This window comes from Adelges cooleyi, unplaced genomic scaffold (genome assembly GCF_023614345.1).
Source record: "Adelges cooleyi isolate 19-005CV unplaced genomic scaffold, UGA_ACOO_1.1 ACOO_flye_CR_arks_rails_tigmint_CR_PRNA_23, whole genome shotgun sequence".
Lineage (NCBI taxonomy): Eukaryota > Metazoa > Arthropoda > Insecta > Hemiptera > Adelgidae > Adelges > Adelges cooleyi.
In genome coordinates this window covers 15393824-15411688 of record NW_026095893.1, presented here as the reverse complement: position 1 = coordinate 15411688, position 17865 = coordinate 15393824, and the positions used below count along the sequence as shown (strand labels likewise).

At 27.8% G+C, this 17865-nt stretch overlaps 3 protein-coding genes across 3 annotated transcripts; 1 reads left to right on the top strand and 2 right to left on the bottom strand.

Moving 5' to 3' along the window:
* Positions 1-1031: 1031 nt before the first annotated feature.
* LOC126835352 (mitochondrial-processing peptidase subunit alpha) lies at positions 1032-5070 on the bottom strand. Its single transcript, XM_050567871.1, has 12 exons — positions 4873-5070; positions 4261-4463; positions 4098-4177; positions 3944-4026; positions 3781-3883; positions 3222-3314; positions 2969-3141; positions 2807-2903; positions 2163-2377; positions 1932-2097; positions 1534-1666; positions 1032-1458 (listed from the first exon to the last, which is right to left on the bottom strand). The coding sequence occupies exons 1-12, from the start codon at positions 4938-4940 to the stop codon at positions 1298-1300; spliced, it is 1575 nt and encodes a 524-aa protein (XP_050423828.1). The 5' UTR covers positions 4941-5070; the 3' UTR covers positions 1032-1297.
* A 2526-nt stretch (positions 5071-7596) lies between these two features.
* Positions 7597-8743, bottom strand: LOC126835994 (leucine-rich repeat-containing protein 57-like). Its single transcript, XM_050568924.1, has one exon. It carries the CDS (start codon positions 8530-8532, stop codon positions 7816-7818), a length of 717 nt encoding a protein of 238 aa, XP_050424881.1. The 5' UTR covers positions 8533-8743; the 3' UTR covers positions 7597-7815.
* Positions 8744-9071: 328 nt separating this feature from the next.
* On the top strand, positions 9072-13799 carry LOC126835993 (multivesicular body subunit 12B). The gene is made up of 8 exons (XM_050568923.1): positions 9072-9366; positions 10160-10370; positions 10429-10558; positions 10620-10700; positions 10775-10974; positions 11034-11098; positions 11165-11212; positions 11295-13799. The coding sequence occupies exons 1-8, from the start codon at positions 9268-9270 to the stop codon at positions 11328-11330; spliced, it is 870 nt and encodes a 289-aa protein (XP_050424880.1). The 5' UTR covers positions 9072-9267; the 3' UTR covers positions 11331-13799.
* The last annotated feature ends 4066 nt before the right edge of the window (positions 13800-17865 follow it).

Here is a 17865-nt window from a genome sequence, read left to right as displayed (position 1 = left end):
TGACGTTGAGTCGTACATTTTTTTTTATCTGTTATATTGTTTATACATAATTGTACATCGAAATCACAACCTTCATTAACATTTTTCTTAGTTCTTAATAAACATAGTTGAACAATGTTGGGTTATAGTAAGGCAAATGCATAGGCAATTTATTGCTAAATTATGTATATTGTATGCATGCAATATAAGGCGCAAAAACTAAATAATCTGTGAGAAAATAGCCTATTATTACATATTATAATAAAATTATATTATAATCAAAAATGAACTGCACAAAATAATGATTACTTGATTGTCTTGAGAAAAATTCAGAATTTTGTTCGGCCATTTTTTGCCAGGTCAATTAAACAGGTCCTTAAGACAATTAAATATCATACATATCAATATCTTAATAAAAAAAATACATTTATATGTTCTTCTGAACATTGAGACTGAATGATTGAAAATGTTTAATAAATATTAAAAAAACTAACAAAAATGTATATATTTTTTAAAAAAACTATCATTATTTAAAAAACTCACCAGGGGATGGAGTCAAAATAAATTTCTTTTTAAGTAGAGCTAATGAATATCCCACACAAGTTTAAGAGTATTAACTTGACTATTTTTCCAGTTTATAGCGTGCCATAATACTAAATAGAAAATATATGTAATTTTTCCTATTTTGAATGAAAGTGGAGGCTTTTTTAGCTTTTAGCCTACAAGAATTACCTTCGGGTTCTAATTGTAATAAAAATCGGTTAGGTAGTTTAGAATACATCGTGGTCAAGCCACATAAAATTAAAAACACACAATTGTAAAACTTATTTCTTTGATGCGGGTGTGTAAAATCACAGAATAGATGAAAACAAAAGTTACTTCAAATGTAAACAAATACGCGATGGCTACTTTCTCATTGGCTATATTTATATATAACAAACATATACACAACAAGAATAATATTGCTTGGTTATAATACTAAGCTGATATGCTCACAAAAAGATGACAGCTGCATTTTTGTTTATAAAAAAGGAAACCAGACCAAATTAATGCATTGTTAAAAACTTAAATATTTTTCTATATCCACAAATTTTTAAACAAAAGAAAGACACGGCAAAACCTAATAACTATAAAATGGTTTTATCAACATCTTTCTTTAAGGGATAAAATTTGTATTAAACACGAAAATAGTAAATTTACATTTTATTTTAACATTATTAGAATTTAATGCACATTGTATTCATATAACATTCAGAGTCTAGACAAAAAAACTATAATATAGTCGTGTTCCAACAGAGTTTATAAATGGTTAAGCAATTTAAAAGCGACCGAAAAATTTTCCTTGAGGTTTAAGAGTAAGCAGCTCCTGAATTTGTTCTATTGGTGGCAGTCTTGAAATATCCCCACGTGCAACAACGGTAATAGGAGTATCCAACATTTGTTTGGCCACTTTTATGATGTCTTCTTCAGTAACATTTTCTAAAATGCATTAATATAATTTCATGAATATATAATAAAAATATATCTGTTGAGGTGTATTAAAATAAGACTCACCAATGTCTTGGAGGAGTTCTTCTGGTCGTTTCCTATAGCCACTTGCCAACACTTGTCTTACCATATCTTCAAATATTATTGGGCGCGCTTCCAAATTCATTAACAACAAAGATTGTAATTGTTTTTTTGCTCTCTATTTGTATATTAAATGTTGATTTTATTATAATAGAACCAAAACCTAATTTATAACTTTAGACAGTGGTGAAGTTGCTGGGTATATGCTGTGGGGGGTACCCCCTCCCACTTTTCTAAGTATGCACATATTAATTTAAAAAATAACCTACCGGATAGAGTAAATGATTTTTATGCGAGAGTACACGCCAATACATAAAAAAGTGGGAGCTAGGTACACACAACTTATACGCTTAGGACGACTACACCACTGATTTTAGACTTACGGAAAATTCTTCCCTTTGAATACTACCGGCCATGTTGACCATTTCTGACACGATGACTTTAACCATTTCACTAACATATTTTGGTTCTGTACTCGCGTGAATGCAGAATAATCCACTGTCAACATAAGCATAATTGTAAGCAGTTGCACTAAATAGCCAACCATACCTATTAAAAAAAAAATATATATTTTAGAATTTGTTTTTGAAATATAAATATTATAGAATAATTACCTATTTAATACATTTCTATATAGTCTGGTGTACATTCCTTTACCGGGACCTCCAGCACTAAACGCTCCACCGCCTCCCATTATAATATTTATTACGCAAGATGCGATAAAATCTTGTTGATTTTTTATCATTGGTACAGATTCAAGACCAACTACCAAGTGCGACAAAACTGCCAAACCAGATGGACCCGGAAATGGTGGAATTTCACATGCGTCCTTTTTAAAAAAATGTTGTGTTAATCTCGTTTAAGTTTATTCGTAAATAAAGTAGCGAAGTGTCATAGTAAAAAATTTCATTTAGAATGTAAAAAAATAATTTGGTTTTATTATGGTTAAAAAATAAATATTTTTTTTACAAATTTCAAGCACGGTGAAACCTGTCATATTAAGTTACTGACTATTACCAAGACGGATGCTGAAAAAACTGAAAACTGAGTAATACATATTTTGTGTATGTTCCTGTATTATTCTGTTTTGACAGATTTCACTGTACGTTTTTTTTTTTAACTCTTATATACACACATATTTAACCCCTATACAAAATCATGACAAAATAAGGTATGTAGTGCCGCTTAGCATGCACTTCAGGTTAATCGTCTGCTTAACTCATGCCTGCATAAATGGAATTTTCATAAAGATACGAACCATAATTATTCCGCCTGTATACTGTGGTATGGAATTGTCAACAGTGATTGTATCTAGTTTTTCATTGTTCCAAATTGGTTTTTGATCTACAAAGTATCTAACAAACAATAAGTACAATGTATTATAAAAAATATATATATTTTAAAATTTATATATAATTACTTTTGAACACTATCGACCAGCTTTTCATGGTTGACGCCGACACCACCAACAACAATTCTTTCAGGTTCGTAATGATTTTTCATATATGTTAGAAGGATTTGGCGGTCAATTTTTGGAATATTTTCAGGTGGACATAGTTTAGACATACCTAATGTATTGCATTTAAAAGCCGCCTAAGAATAAATTACAATAAATTAAATTGCCAAATATAACTATATGGTTTTTTAAAACTATAGTAATAGTGATAAAGTACCATATGGACTAGATTTTCTAGAAGTACGTCTTGTTCGGGTCTTAACTTTAGTGTATCATGTTCAAATTGGATCATTTTCCTAGCAGACGATATCTATAAACGTTTTCAACAATTAAAAGATTAAACTCTAAAATGACCAATACAAAATAAAATAAATTTACTACAAGGCATACAATTTTAAATAAATAGTAGTAAATATGTTACAGCTGAATGTTGCACACTGGTTGACAAACCTTTTATGTATAGGTTGCTACAACATTCAGGTGTGAGACATTAACATTGCAGTTGGGAGTTCGGTTAGCTAGTGTGTAAATTTAACTTTTAAGGTATTTATAAAATTCAAATCAACTTTAGAAACAAAAATGGGAACATATTATAAATTTGGTTAACTTTATTAATCAAAAATAATTTAAGTACTAAAAATGTACCTGTTTGATTATTAATTTTCAAAAATTACTTTTAGTTATTAATGTTTAAAGTTAACATGGGATGGATTGTGTGAGAAATGGGTGATTTAGTGTAATTTTAAAAAGTTAATCACAATATTAAAATTAATTACCTCTTCATCTGTCATTCTAGATCGTAATACTACATCTGCCAAGACTTTAATCATCTCATCCACGTGCTTTCTATTAAAACTTGCAGCATACATTGCAACGTCTCTAATGAAGAGTGATAATAAATTAATTCCAAAAGTCTTATTATAATAAATTCAACTATACCTGGAACATTGTGCATCACATAATCCATTATATTTTTCAATTTCATCCACTATTTGATTATCACCAGGAAAATTTACAGTTGTCTGATATGAAAAAGAAAAAGAATGTTAATAGCATGTCATATACATTTTAATATAATAAATTATATTCTTACACTGAAAGCTAATTTTTCGAGAAAATGGTTGATACCATTAGGGTAAGGTACTTCATAACGGCATCCAGAACTTATTGCCACTAATAATATGGAATACAAGCATAATATAATAAATACAAACAATTTCTGTTTTTAAATCATAATATGTTGTTATATATTATACCTCCAACAGTACAGAATTCACCATGCGAAGCTTCAGTAGCCACTCTTATTCCATTTGACAATTTAGTAAGCTCCGTTTTCTCAGATTTAAAATTTTTTTTACTATAAATTACGTTGGGAAGGTTTGGCAATGGTTCTGTAAGTGGTGGCTGCTTGAAAGAATCAGTCTTTTGAACGTCTGATGAAAACTTGCATGAAGCATTTCTAAAAAAAATTAGTAATACACTTATTAATTTTTGCCAAAAAACAATCAGCACATTTATGTAGAGAAACATCTAAGCCCGGTCTAACTAAGATATAAATGTATACACACCAAACACAGTAGTACCTAAAAGCTCAGGTCCAAATATTATAGCACATTTTGCTTACTACTAAACATAGCAAAATGGACCAAATCCACAAAGGATGCAACCAATTAAATTGGGAATGACTTAATAGGTAATATAAATAATTGTTCACACTTTTTTTTTTTGTCGAGTTGCACACCTAGTAACTTTGGTCAAATTCAAAAGCGTTAATTTTTATCTTACAATTATAACAGTTTAGAACATTATGATTGATTTATCACAGGCTCATGTTGTCACATAAATTACTATATTAAATTTATACGTACATCTTTTTAAAGGGTTTACGCCTATTCAAATACTTAAGACATGAAACCGAAGATATTCGAGATGACATGTTATATCCAATACTTGACTAAGGTTTTTTCGATTAAATTAATTGTAATGTGCTGAGAGTAGAATAATTTGTGCCATGCCGGTATCGTAGTAAATCTACCCGAAGCTAGTAATTTATGATAACAGATTTCCGTCATGGAAATACTAAAAAACACGGCCTTCGACTGCAGCTGATAAGGTCAGTTAACTCCACTTTTCTCTCACTAACTCGACAATTCTGCATAAAAACGTTTACGGAATTTAACACCTTAACGTTGAGCGCTAGTCTGCTATAGTTAAAAAACCATATTTGTAGGTTATTAGAAAAACTTAATTACAGTACAATAAATACCGTCAATTGTCAAATACTACTATATTCTATAAAAATATAAGGGATATTTGAAAGAATTAAAAGTTTTTATTTTAATTATTTAAGTATGAATAGTGTGACGGGTTATGCGGGGGGGGGGGGAAGCCGGAAGTTTTTCAGTGGATATTTCATATTAACAACTACTTGTACAATTTATAAATCAAAATATTCTTTTTCGTTTTTAAAATGTCACACTTATTTATCAAAATTATCGAACGTCATGATAAATTCGGCAGGAAGGATCTTATCCAAATAAGATTTATTTAATCCACTAAAATCGAATTATTATAATATAATACAAGTATTAAGATTAGGTATAGAAATTACTTTTAAAAAACGAAATAACAAAATTATGAATGTTCCGCAAACAGGTTCTATTTAAATTATTAATACTAAATCATTATAAATAAACGTAGAATACAATATTTTGACTCGTAGCTTTTAAGGGATCGAGGTAAGCCGTGTCAGGTTTACCTTCTTAATTACCTTAACATGACGATTGCGCCTATATTTGATTACCTGAATTGGCGTTACACTCTTTTGAATGAGACCTAATGGTCCCAAGATTATAATGTGTACAAATGTGTTTGCGAACCATTATACAGAAATAATAATTGATCGTGTTCACGGTCGTTTTCAAACGAACAGTAATGACACTCGAGTGAATAGAAAATATCCAGCTAATGGAGTAATTAATTATAGATATATTTATCATTCAATTCAATTTCCTCAAATATTACTGATATTTAACTAGGGTTTAAATTATTTGCAGCCATACGTATTATTGTCGCATTATAAAACTGGAAAGCTAAATGCCGCTTTTAACTCTTAAGTGATTTATAAAACGACTGCAAAAAAAACATGGTGTTTGAAGAAGAAAAAAGATAGGAATGAAGGTTTTAGAGATGAATACCAAAGTGAGATATAAACGAAATATTAAACGAGTCTGAAACAAAAAATTAAAGATGTATTATAAGTTAATCCGGAGGATGCCCTCTAGCTTGACACTGGGGATTAGTCATTAGGAGGCCGATCTGCTATTTTCTAGCGGGTATGTGCCCATACTTACCTATCTCAACTTATTAAGTCAAGAAAGGCTCATTGACCATTATGGTATGCATTTCTGCTCTCACTGCATGACAAGTGTCCACGGGGTTTTCATACACGTGTCAGCGGTGTCACCTAACCTAACCGAGTCACTAGGATCCATTAAAGATTTGTCTTCTCATAAAGTCAAATGAAAATAATAAAAAAACACATTCTCACATGTAAATTGGTTTGACAGAATAATAAAAGGGTTTTTAAATAAATAAAACTTCTCGCCAGTACATTTCAAATGTGCTAGGAAAAATTGTGTCACCTAGTTTTCTACTGCCCACTTCTTTGCCTAGTTTGCTCTACCCGCGTCACATCGCCGACTGCTGCTAACATTTGTGTTTATTTATATTTTATTTTAGCATCAAAGCGTTATATTATTTATAAAATTATTAACAAATAAATAAGTTATCAAGTTATAAAATATACGTTTTTTCTTTGATCTTTTCCTAGATTTAAATAAGTAGATTAGTACTACCAATATGCAGTGACAAATCAAGAAAATATCATTAACCCTTTCCTCTCATAAGGGTAGACTTTTTCTTTATTTCGCCTTTTTATTTTATGGTATTAAAACTTTAGGTCTGAAAATTAAACTGAAAGTAAATCTAGTGTGGCCCTAGTAAGTAATAACACACAAACTATTTTCAAAAATCTGTAGTCAAATTTCTTTTCTGAGACCACACAGGGTTTTTTTTCCTAATGGGCTAAATTATAAAGTACTCAAGTGGCTTGAGTGTTTGATCTATACAGAGAGTATAAATATTGATTTATGGAGACGTTAGATGTAGGTTAGTATGTACAAGGTATTATTATAGTGTTATTGACTAAAGCAGCCCATTAGTATTTTGAAGCTTTTATTATTATTTATTTTCTGTGGACAAAACAGAAAAATAATTCAAATAATATATAAAAACGTTTTACATCATAGGTTAATTACTATAATAAGTATAACACGCAAAAATTAAATTGAAATGTGCTACGAGTTATGCAGTATTCTCGTATTTATATATATATATATTTTTTTTTTTCATACAACTTTTAAGTTGATTTTTTTAAAATTATTATTCCTAAGAATAATAATTAATAAAAAATAATGTTATTATTTATGTTTAAAAATATAATATTATTAAGAGATGTCAATAATGAAACACAAATTCTATATGAACAATTAATAAATAAATTTAAACAATAATAAAATACAAATGGTGGCTTAGACTTAATAAAATGTTGTAACAATAAATAAACATAATAATTAAATACACGAGTAGGTACATAACAAGCGTGTTTGTTTAATACAAAAAAATAAATTGTGCATAAATATTTTTAATATTGAATTAGAATACTTACATACTGTTATGAAAAAAATGTTACATATAAAATAAAACCAGTTACATAAGTTAAAAAAAAAAAAAAATGGTAAAATACAACGTTAAAACATTTTTTTTTTCACTTCTGTGTATCTGGCCATATAAATACTATATTCTTCGAGTGCCATTAATGTCTTCATGTCAAATAAATTTCCATCAGTACATAACAATGAAATTTTAGATGATGTTAACAATTCTTTGGGTATATCGACAAGCTCCAAACAATTTTCTTCTATTCTTAACGTCTTTAATCTTGTACATTCAGCAAGAGTAGTTGGCAATTTTCTTATTTGATTTTGGTTGAGGTTGAGTTCTACTAACCTTGACTCTTTAATGCATTCAGGTACTTGAGTAATTTTGTTTTTCGACAAATCCAATGCTTCCAAATGCTTTAATTGACACAAAAATTCTGGAAACTCAGTAAGTTGGTTATCTTCGAGGGACACACGCTTCAGATTTGACAGATTAGTAAACATAGGAAGCGTTTTTAAAATATTGTAACTGGCTTGTAGCGTTTCAAGTTTTATCAAGCAATTTATTTCACTCGGTAAATATTCTAGTGAATTATTGCTAACGTTCAATATTTTCAACTCTTTAAAATGACCCACAGTTTTGGGTAATGTTTTGAGTTTATTTTTCGACAAGTCCAATGTTCTTAAAAATGGATGTAATACGTCAATGGTGTCCGGATATTGTTTGAGATGATTATCTGATAAATTTAACACACCTGTTTTTTTGGATGTTTCTATATGGTTTTTTAAGCTTGCAGTATTCCCCATATTACTAAATACACACCATTAGATTAAACAATTAGACTTTAGTCTATGGTGTTGATGGCATTCACGATTAAAATAAATAAATAAATTATTTTCAGTTAATAAAATACAAATTATAATAAGTGGATCAACAGGTTACACTTAGAACTGGCAATCATTGTTAAATCATTTTATTAAGAAAAAAAACCATAACATAATTCATATTATTAAGAGTTCTTGACACAAGTTATCACCGACGGTTATCTTTTGACAACAATATTATGGCGTTATCCACGATGAAGTAAATATAGGTACATCGGAAACTTGTGATAATCACAATATGGCTGCCGGTTTTGTCGGCGGCCGAGCGTTTCTTACGAAAGATTACCGGCTACCATATTGTAAAAATTGATAACACAAGTTGTAGACATACCTGTTTATTTTGTCACGAAGATAACATCATCATCCTGTCGCCCTAGACATTCTCCCCTCTATCGACTATCCAATATCAATAAAGTTTCATTCTCATTGTTGATATTCTTATACTGTACAAACTACAGTATTTTATTTAGTAATTATTAATTATACTACACAACACATTACAGACGTCCGTATTATATATTTTATTTTTTATTATTTATTAATTTTATTATTTACATTTACCTAAAAAGATTTAATTATCATAAGAACTAAGAAGACGCGAGCTGTTATAATTGAAAAACTTCATTAATATATACATTTATTAAATAATTAGTGAAAATGATCAAACAAGTAATTAAATCGTTTCCAGACAATAAACCTATATCTGCTTTGTGTGTTGTGGAAGACGTCTCAAAATGTCCTGCTGGTTATAGTCCTGTAAGTTTGATGATTTGTCTTTTATTTTGCTTGCATCATCTATATTATATAACTAATGTTAATTCATTAGTCATCAATTATCAGAAAACATTATGATATAAATAAAAATATTTCTTTTAACTATTTACAATTTGTAAAAAGCAGTTTATTTTGTAAATACTATTTACAAAAATTACGGTAATCTTATTAACCTTCAGTCTAAGCGGTTTTACAACAAATTCAATGCTAATATTCAAGGCTGGGCATTAACTTCTAAAAAAGTAAAAAGTTCAGTTTTTTGTAACTTTTTTGTTAGTTACTTTTTGTTTTTTAAAGCTAATGAACTAAACAAATATTTTGTTTATGGTCTGTCTACATATACAAAAACTGGTAGTAAAATTAAAAAATCCAAACTATATATTTTACACCAATGTACCAATTTTTAGTTTATTAATTATACATAAGCTAGTATAATTTGTTGCAAAATGGAAAAAATTGCACATTTTAAAATTCTGCCATGAGTAAGCGGGGGGATGGCAGTGTCTTCTCATAACCAAGTTGCTCTGACTAGTGTGCAAGACTGCCCGTGGCTGTATTCGATCAGGTGACAGTGTGCGATGGCACCGCCACCTTAATCTATTTGGCAAATTTGTCCCCAATGTTACCATCATCGGCGCATACTCAGTCTGTAGTATAAGCTATAGAGGATTTTTTTTTGTGATTATGGGTTTATTTAAATATTTTATAATATATAACCACAAGTGTTCTGAATGTTTTTTCTAAATATTTGATTTATTTTTAATAATATTTTTAGATACTAAAAACTCATGATCAAGATTCTGATGCCGATTTGCATTTGCAGTCGTGGAAGGAATCAGTTTTTATTGGTCGCAAAATTACGAGATATTTGTGTATATCAAAAACAGAAGGTATATCGGATTACATAGTGGTCAATATTGTCTTGATCAATGAAAAAGAAGGTCCCCCGGACGGCTATTGTTTAATCTCTAGAACTATAGACAACGGTAAGGAAGCATTTGTAGAACATTTTTAAAAAATATCCTGAAAAAACGATATGTATAGATCAAAAAGCTTGGCGAAAACGTCAACTATGTTACAAATTGTCCAGGAGAAATTTGGCATCACATGCAATAACTGATATTATATTGTTAAGCCGATCAAAGAAAGCTCCAGACGGCTTCAACTATGTTGGGTATGTATTTTATTTATTTTAAATTAAATAATAGTATTTTAAAGTTTTTAAATTGTTTTAGGGACTTAAACGGCTTAACACTTTGTTACAAGACTAGTTCTCAATCACCAGTCAATGTTCCGCTGTCGCCTTTATCATACGGGTACTTTGAACTAATTGAATTTTATGAGAAAAGTATTATAATAAGTTTTCATTGGTTGTAAAAAATTCTTTTAGGTTAGCACCATCCCAAGCTACAGAAAACCTCCCCAACGGTAATGGTTCTTTAGAGTCGTACCCTAGTTTGGATATGAGTGCAAATTCATTGACACATGATTATGATCGTCTTTTATCACTAAAACCTACTCGACCAGCACCGAAATTACCAACACCAACATACTCGTCTTCCAATTATTCCACATTAAACTCTTTACAAGGTTACTGATTTGAAATATCAATAGTATAAATGTGAATTTATTATTATTATTTTTTTTAGGGCTAGAAGGAATTCCGTTTGTATTGAACCCAAACTTTGTTGTCGATAACAAGTACAGTTTAAAGGTAATGTAAAATAATAGTGTTACTAAATACTTTTATATTAAAAATGTGTTTTAAATAACATTTTAGAATATACCTGAAATTAAAGTCAAAACTTTGGAGGATCTTGATTTACAAGTAATGTATATTGCTATTATGTTTAATCGATAGATATTAATTTAATTTAAATATTGATAAATTTGTTGTTTGTTTATTTTAGTACAATTATAGTTTCGAACAAGAACGACAAGTGTGATTTAATAACTACTTACCAGTATGTAAGTAAAATTAGGATAGATGACAACTGTAATGTGATAATTGTATTATGTACATGTATAATATGTACTTCTATAACTGTTTCGAGATTTGGCCATATTTATAAAATACAAATTTCATATTGTTACATTTATGAAAGTTAGCCATCTGCAAAATAATAATTTTAGTAATAACTTAGTCATTCATTTTATTTTTATTATGATAAACAACATAACTTGTGTGTCTATAGTAACAAATATAATCAATAGCCATATAATAAGATTATAAATATTAATATAATACACATCTTATAGTTATTATAATTTATTGAGGGGAAATGATAAAATGTGACTAATTGTTTTATATCTTATTTATATTGTCAATTTGTTTTTTTAAGGTAATTTAGCTATTTATTTAATTTATTTTTACTTCTAAATGTGCTTACCTCATCATAGAACTTAATTATGTTTGATGAATTTCAATCCAATTCATCATAACCTTATATTTTTAACACAACAATTGATAGAATTAAAATACACATATTTTCAACATTTAATAAATTAACTTTAAATTACAAAACATTTTAGTTCAAAAATTAAAATACAAATTAATAAATCAAAGCTAATAGTATGCATATTAAGTGGTAGCTACAAAATCGGACTAATTGGTTTTATTTTAACACTTAATATAATTTATTATTATAATTACTAATTAGGTTATACGTTAGCTGTGTATTGGTTATCATATACTTGGTGCTATTGTACACACAATAGATAATAATTATTTACCAACACTTTTTGCAAATTTTTAATTTGATTTAATATTGTTACGTAAAATATATATAAAGGAAAAAACTAAATAGTTTTTGTTAAAACTGAATAGGAAAACATTAGCTTGTTGAAAATGTAATTATACTGATATTGTTAGACTAGATATAATGGATAGTACAGGGTTAAAATATTTAACTCACTTGAATAGTAATAATACTGACTGTTAATAGTTAATACTGTATTTTATTTAGCCAAAACAACCTATTATGTTTATACGTTACACATAACATGATCTTTTTTTTTGATTACACATTATGTAATTTGTCTTTTTAGACGTCGATTAGATATCTTACCAGTATTTTTAGATTACATTTAAGCATCTAGTCTAGTAAGTCACTTGAGTATTATCCAAATAAATTTATTATGGAAATTGTATAATATAATATAAGTTTAATAGTAGTTATTTTATAATACAAATACTAAATTATGCTTAGTTTTATTATTTATACTATATACATAGTATGATAGCTATTTGTTCGCCATTTAGTATGAAAAAATTATGTTTAATTAAAAATTTATTATGACAATGTATGATTTAAGTTAAAAGACTTATTTTATTAAGGACTGTCAATCGTTAAAAAGTATATAGATAAAGATTACTTGTAGTTTTTAATTATATTTTGTGTTCATTCATAAACAGAACACAGAAACATTATTTTAACACAAAGTCAAGTGAAATATGATCAATTTAATTGTGTCTCGAAAAACCTCATTCTGTGTATAAAATACATTTTTAAAAACACGCTTGTTTAGAACATTATTGATTAAAGACTGAGTAATTAAGTTATTTATTAAATTGGTCAAAGTACTATTGTACTCCAATAGTTGTCTTAAATTGAATGATTTGGCGATACAATTTTAAAATAATAAAATATCATATCTAAGTTGACACGTAGTTTAAAAAATTCAGAATTTAGAGTAATAATAACTGAAGTTTAAATGATATTTATATAATAAATTGGCTAGTTCAAATTGTATAATTATTATTTTAAATTTTGTAACTGACTTTTAAACCAATTTTGTATTTAGTCTTATGATAAAATATTAGTACTCCTTTCTTTTCCTTTTTAAATTAAAATCGCGGTTAAAATTTTTTTTATTTTATTTTATATGTATGTAAAAATTCAATGTATTTAGTTATAAACTCGAAATTTCCGGTGTCGTTTAAAAATTAAAAATTATTACTATTTATAACTTGTCTTTATGATTATTGATATACAAATTAATTGATTCCTAATTAAATCGCTAACTGCAGGAAGGGGACAAGTTTACTTTTTCTAATTGTTCTTGAAAAACGAAAGACTAAGTATGACATGACCACAGTAAATAATGTATATATGTGTGCTTAGAACAAAATGATAATAAAATCAAAATTGATAAAAATTGACTTGTCTCCTTTCTTCGGTTGGCGATTTAATTATGAAAAAATAAAGACCCCAATTAAAGTCATTCATTATTTTAAAACTATAGTTGTTCAATATGAGACTTATGCATTAGAATTATATGCAGTTATTATATTAAAAGACATTAACCTACTTAAATATTAGATATAAGAAGCATGCTAAATATTATTTTTAAAGGATTCAATATAAATAATTAATTATAATTTTTATGTTTTTTTGTAAATTGATAAGCCATACCTAGTTTTACTAGACCTATTATTAAATTGATAATTATAACATTAGTATATTACTGTTAATATTTTCAATTTCAATTTATTTTAAAAAAAAATGTAATAAAATGTGTTTTAAACCTAAAATAATTTTATAATTACTAATGAAAAATATTACGTATTGTCATATTTTGTATAATTTTGAGTTGAGTTATTTAAATTTAGATTTTTTAATTAAAAACAAAAACAATTATTAATTGGTGTTTACCCAATATCCTATATATTTTCAACTCAAAATAATAAATATAAATTGTATAAAAATAAATAATAAATGATTAGAAGTATTTTGTTAGTTTATTTTTTGTTCTTTTAAAAGTTTTATTTGAAATTTATGTTGAAAATATATTCAACATAATATAAATTCTGAATATAATACATGATGATGTTATGTGTTGAAAAATATTATATACAACACCATGGATTTGTAGGGTAAGTTCTCAAGTAGCCTAAGTTCGTTAGTTAAGGAGAGTTTTTATTTTATGGCGAGAATTATTATAATTTTAGCTTTGAGTTGGAGATGAGACTGTATGAGATATATATTCAATGTTTTACAATTGAATTTGTATTTGTAATTTAAATCAATTTTTTTTTGTTCCATAATTTATTATGTATAACACTATAGCAGATTTCTTGTAAGGATACCACACACTTTATATTTATTAAAGAATAAGGTGTAAACAATTTTGTATACGACTTCATTTTCTCTCCTTACTCTTTTATAATAACTTGAGGTAAAAAAATTAACCTAATACTTATTACTATTTTGTTTAGTACAAATTTACAATTGCATAGTAATCAAACCTGAGTATGTGATACTACAGCAGATGAGTCTATTAATTCACTATGATGCAAAATAATTAATGGTTATTTTTGCTTTGATGCTAAGCTGAGTAGGTATTGTTTTTACTGTGATATGATTTTATTTATAATTTTCTTTTTGTGACTTGACCCACGTTATCTTGTACACCGCTTAACCGATTTCTTCATGTATGGTCTATCAACTTTGTAAATCAGAAATCGTACACGAAAGGTACTTTAATAGGCCAATAATTTAAAAAGTTCATCATTTCCCCTTTAAAATCGAGAAAAGTACCCAACAAATTTACATATTTTTCAACTTAAAATTATGACGCATTATTGCTTTTCTAAAAATAGTCGAAAGCGGAATGAGTTCCACATTTGAATGTAATATTCTTTAGACCTTGTATTATCAATATATGTTGATAATCCTAATAAATATTATCACCGTTTTTCCGCACAAGTTATTGTCATTACAATGCTGTTATCAATATTTGTAATTCTACATTTCTATATATTAAAATTAATACACCTCTTGACAGAAAGATACATTGATATTTCTATGGAAATATCTATGTCTAGAATCTAGTACATAAATATAGGTATACTTTGTTGACGTTTTGCACTAATTATAAGGCTTATAAGTTATAAATTAAATAATAATAAGGATAAAATTATATTGCATATATTTTTAATATACGTTTTATATTAAATATTTAACCCTCCGTTAGTCACGTGAGATACATCCCCATGTTATCAATGTTTTCCATATGTTTCAAAATAAGAACAAATTAATTTCAAAAAAAAATTGAAAGTCCATTTTGAATGATCGAGAATTTAAGTAGTATTGGGGTACAAACTGTATCCTATGCGCCTAATAACGGTATACAGTATTATATTTAGGTACAATATTGTTGTACATTTATTTTGGAGTTGGCTCTAAAATTCCATTATTTTTATTATTATTATTCAATTATTGCAACCGTTTTTTTGTTAGTGTTGTATAGTACTGATAACGAATATATTAAAATAATGAATAATTAACCGCTAAAATAAAAGTCTTTTTCGCCTTCCCTTATTCCTAGCCACTTGAACTACTCAACTCGTTATTTAACTTCGCTTTGATTACCACGCTCTTAGATTCCTAAGACAAACTTTTGTACTTTATACAATATTCTCTCCTGCCATAGCTTATATATTATTTTATTTTATTTAAACCATATTTATTTAAACCTAACCATACGACGTTATGTGGAAAGGCAAGGAGAAAGTAGGGCTAGAACGTGAATAGAATTGAAGAACACGAAAAGAGACTAATTTTAATAAATCTGGACACAATATTTTGCCATTTAAAAGTTTAAAGATAAAAGAATTATCAATATATTTTCTCCGTCAAGAAAAGGAATCTAAATTTAAACTATTTTGAACATCACATAATGGAATGTTAGAATGTATATTGGAATAGTTTCTTTAAAATAAATAAAAAGCAAAGAACGTCTCTGAATTCTTTCCAGTGATACTATTAATCCAATTTGAGCTGGAATTCATACAATGGAACCATACTCAATAATAAACCTTACCAAAGCAATATAAAGTATTATCAAACTCTACGAATTACTCGTATTACGAAAGATAAAAACAAAAGTCCTCGAAGCTTTTGACTTTCCATGTTCAATATGGGATGTGAACAAAAGATTTGTTTGTAACATAATACCTTAATCATAGACAGGTAGACACCTCACATAGACGTTAATTGAAAATAGCATAATAAAAACAAATTTTATTTTCTGAACGAGTAAAAGAAATTTTAACACATTTTGAATTATTAATTTTTAAACTATTAACTGTGCACAAATTACCCAACCTTATAAGGTCAACCTGTAGTTTAATACAATCAAGGTCCGAAGTTATTGTTGAATATAATTTTAAGTCATCTGCAAAGTGTAAATAATAAAAAATGGTAACAAGAGTTTATGTCCGCTAAAAAAATAAAAAAAAATAGAGGGAAAATATGGCCGCCTTAGGCGACACCAGAAGTTGAAAAAGGATTAGACAGAACTGGCAGATGAGTGATGACTATCAACTTTGACTTGCTGGGATCTACCGCGGAGATAAGAATCGAACAAGACAATAAAGGATCCGAAATACCGCAAGAAAATAATTTGGAGAGAAGTAAAGAGTGGTTAACTAAGTCAAAAGCTTTGCTGATATCGGTATAGATAACATTAGTCTGATATCCTGATTCAGCAGTTTGGATTAAATCTGTATAAAAGCAAAGTGAATTAGTATCATTATTCATTTGATCTAACTATCCTGAAACCATGCTGATTCAAACTAAGAACATTTTTAAAGGAACAAGTTAGGTATGGAGTAATTCGTTTTTCCAAGAGTTAAAACAAAGAGGATAAATTAGGAATTGGTCTATAATTCAATACAGAATTTTTTCCTCCAAACTTCTTAATAGGAGAAACGAAACTAGTTTTTCTTTTTAAAGATACAATACCCTATTTAAGTGATTAGCTAAATATTTGTTGAACAAGAATAGACAAAGAATATTTACAAGAGTTCAGTAATATTAATATATTACCTAAGTAACCTAATGGTTACACTGTTTAGGCCTGGGCAAGGACTTAGATATAAGATGTCAAAACTAAGGAAGACATCACTAAATAAAATTTAAACTTAAGATAATTCAATATTTTTTCTTACTTATTATAAATCTGAACTTCTTTATTCCACCACCACATTTCCTTGTTTTCTAGCATATTACTCCTACTCTCCCCAACAATCTCCTATGTGGTACTGTTTACACAAGTAGCTATCCTTTTCCATACCTTGTTTATATTTCCCTCAACATTCCCCATGGCCCTTATTTCTTCTAAATAATTTTTTTTCTTTGTCTCCTGTAATTTCATCCTGATTTCTTTTCCCACCGTTCTTTTTATTTTTATGCACTACTTTCCATGTCTCGCTAAAACCTTATTTCTTTCTTTACAACCTAATTGTGGAGCATTAATACTCACTACATTCAGTAATTTTCCCTCTAAAATTATTTTCACCGCTATTAGGTAATCTACATTTCTATTAGTTTTTACTAATACGTCTGCAACTTTACTTTTTATATCTTCATCCACTATTACTCCTACAACATTCCATGTTTAAGGACATTGTCTTATAACCCTATCCAATTATTTTCTTTCCACTTAGTTGCCTGAACGTGACCTTTTTATTAATTA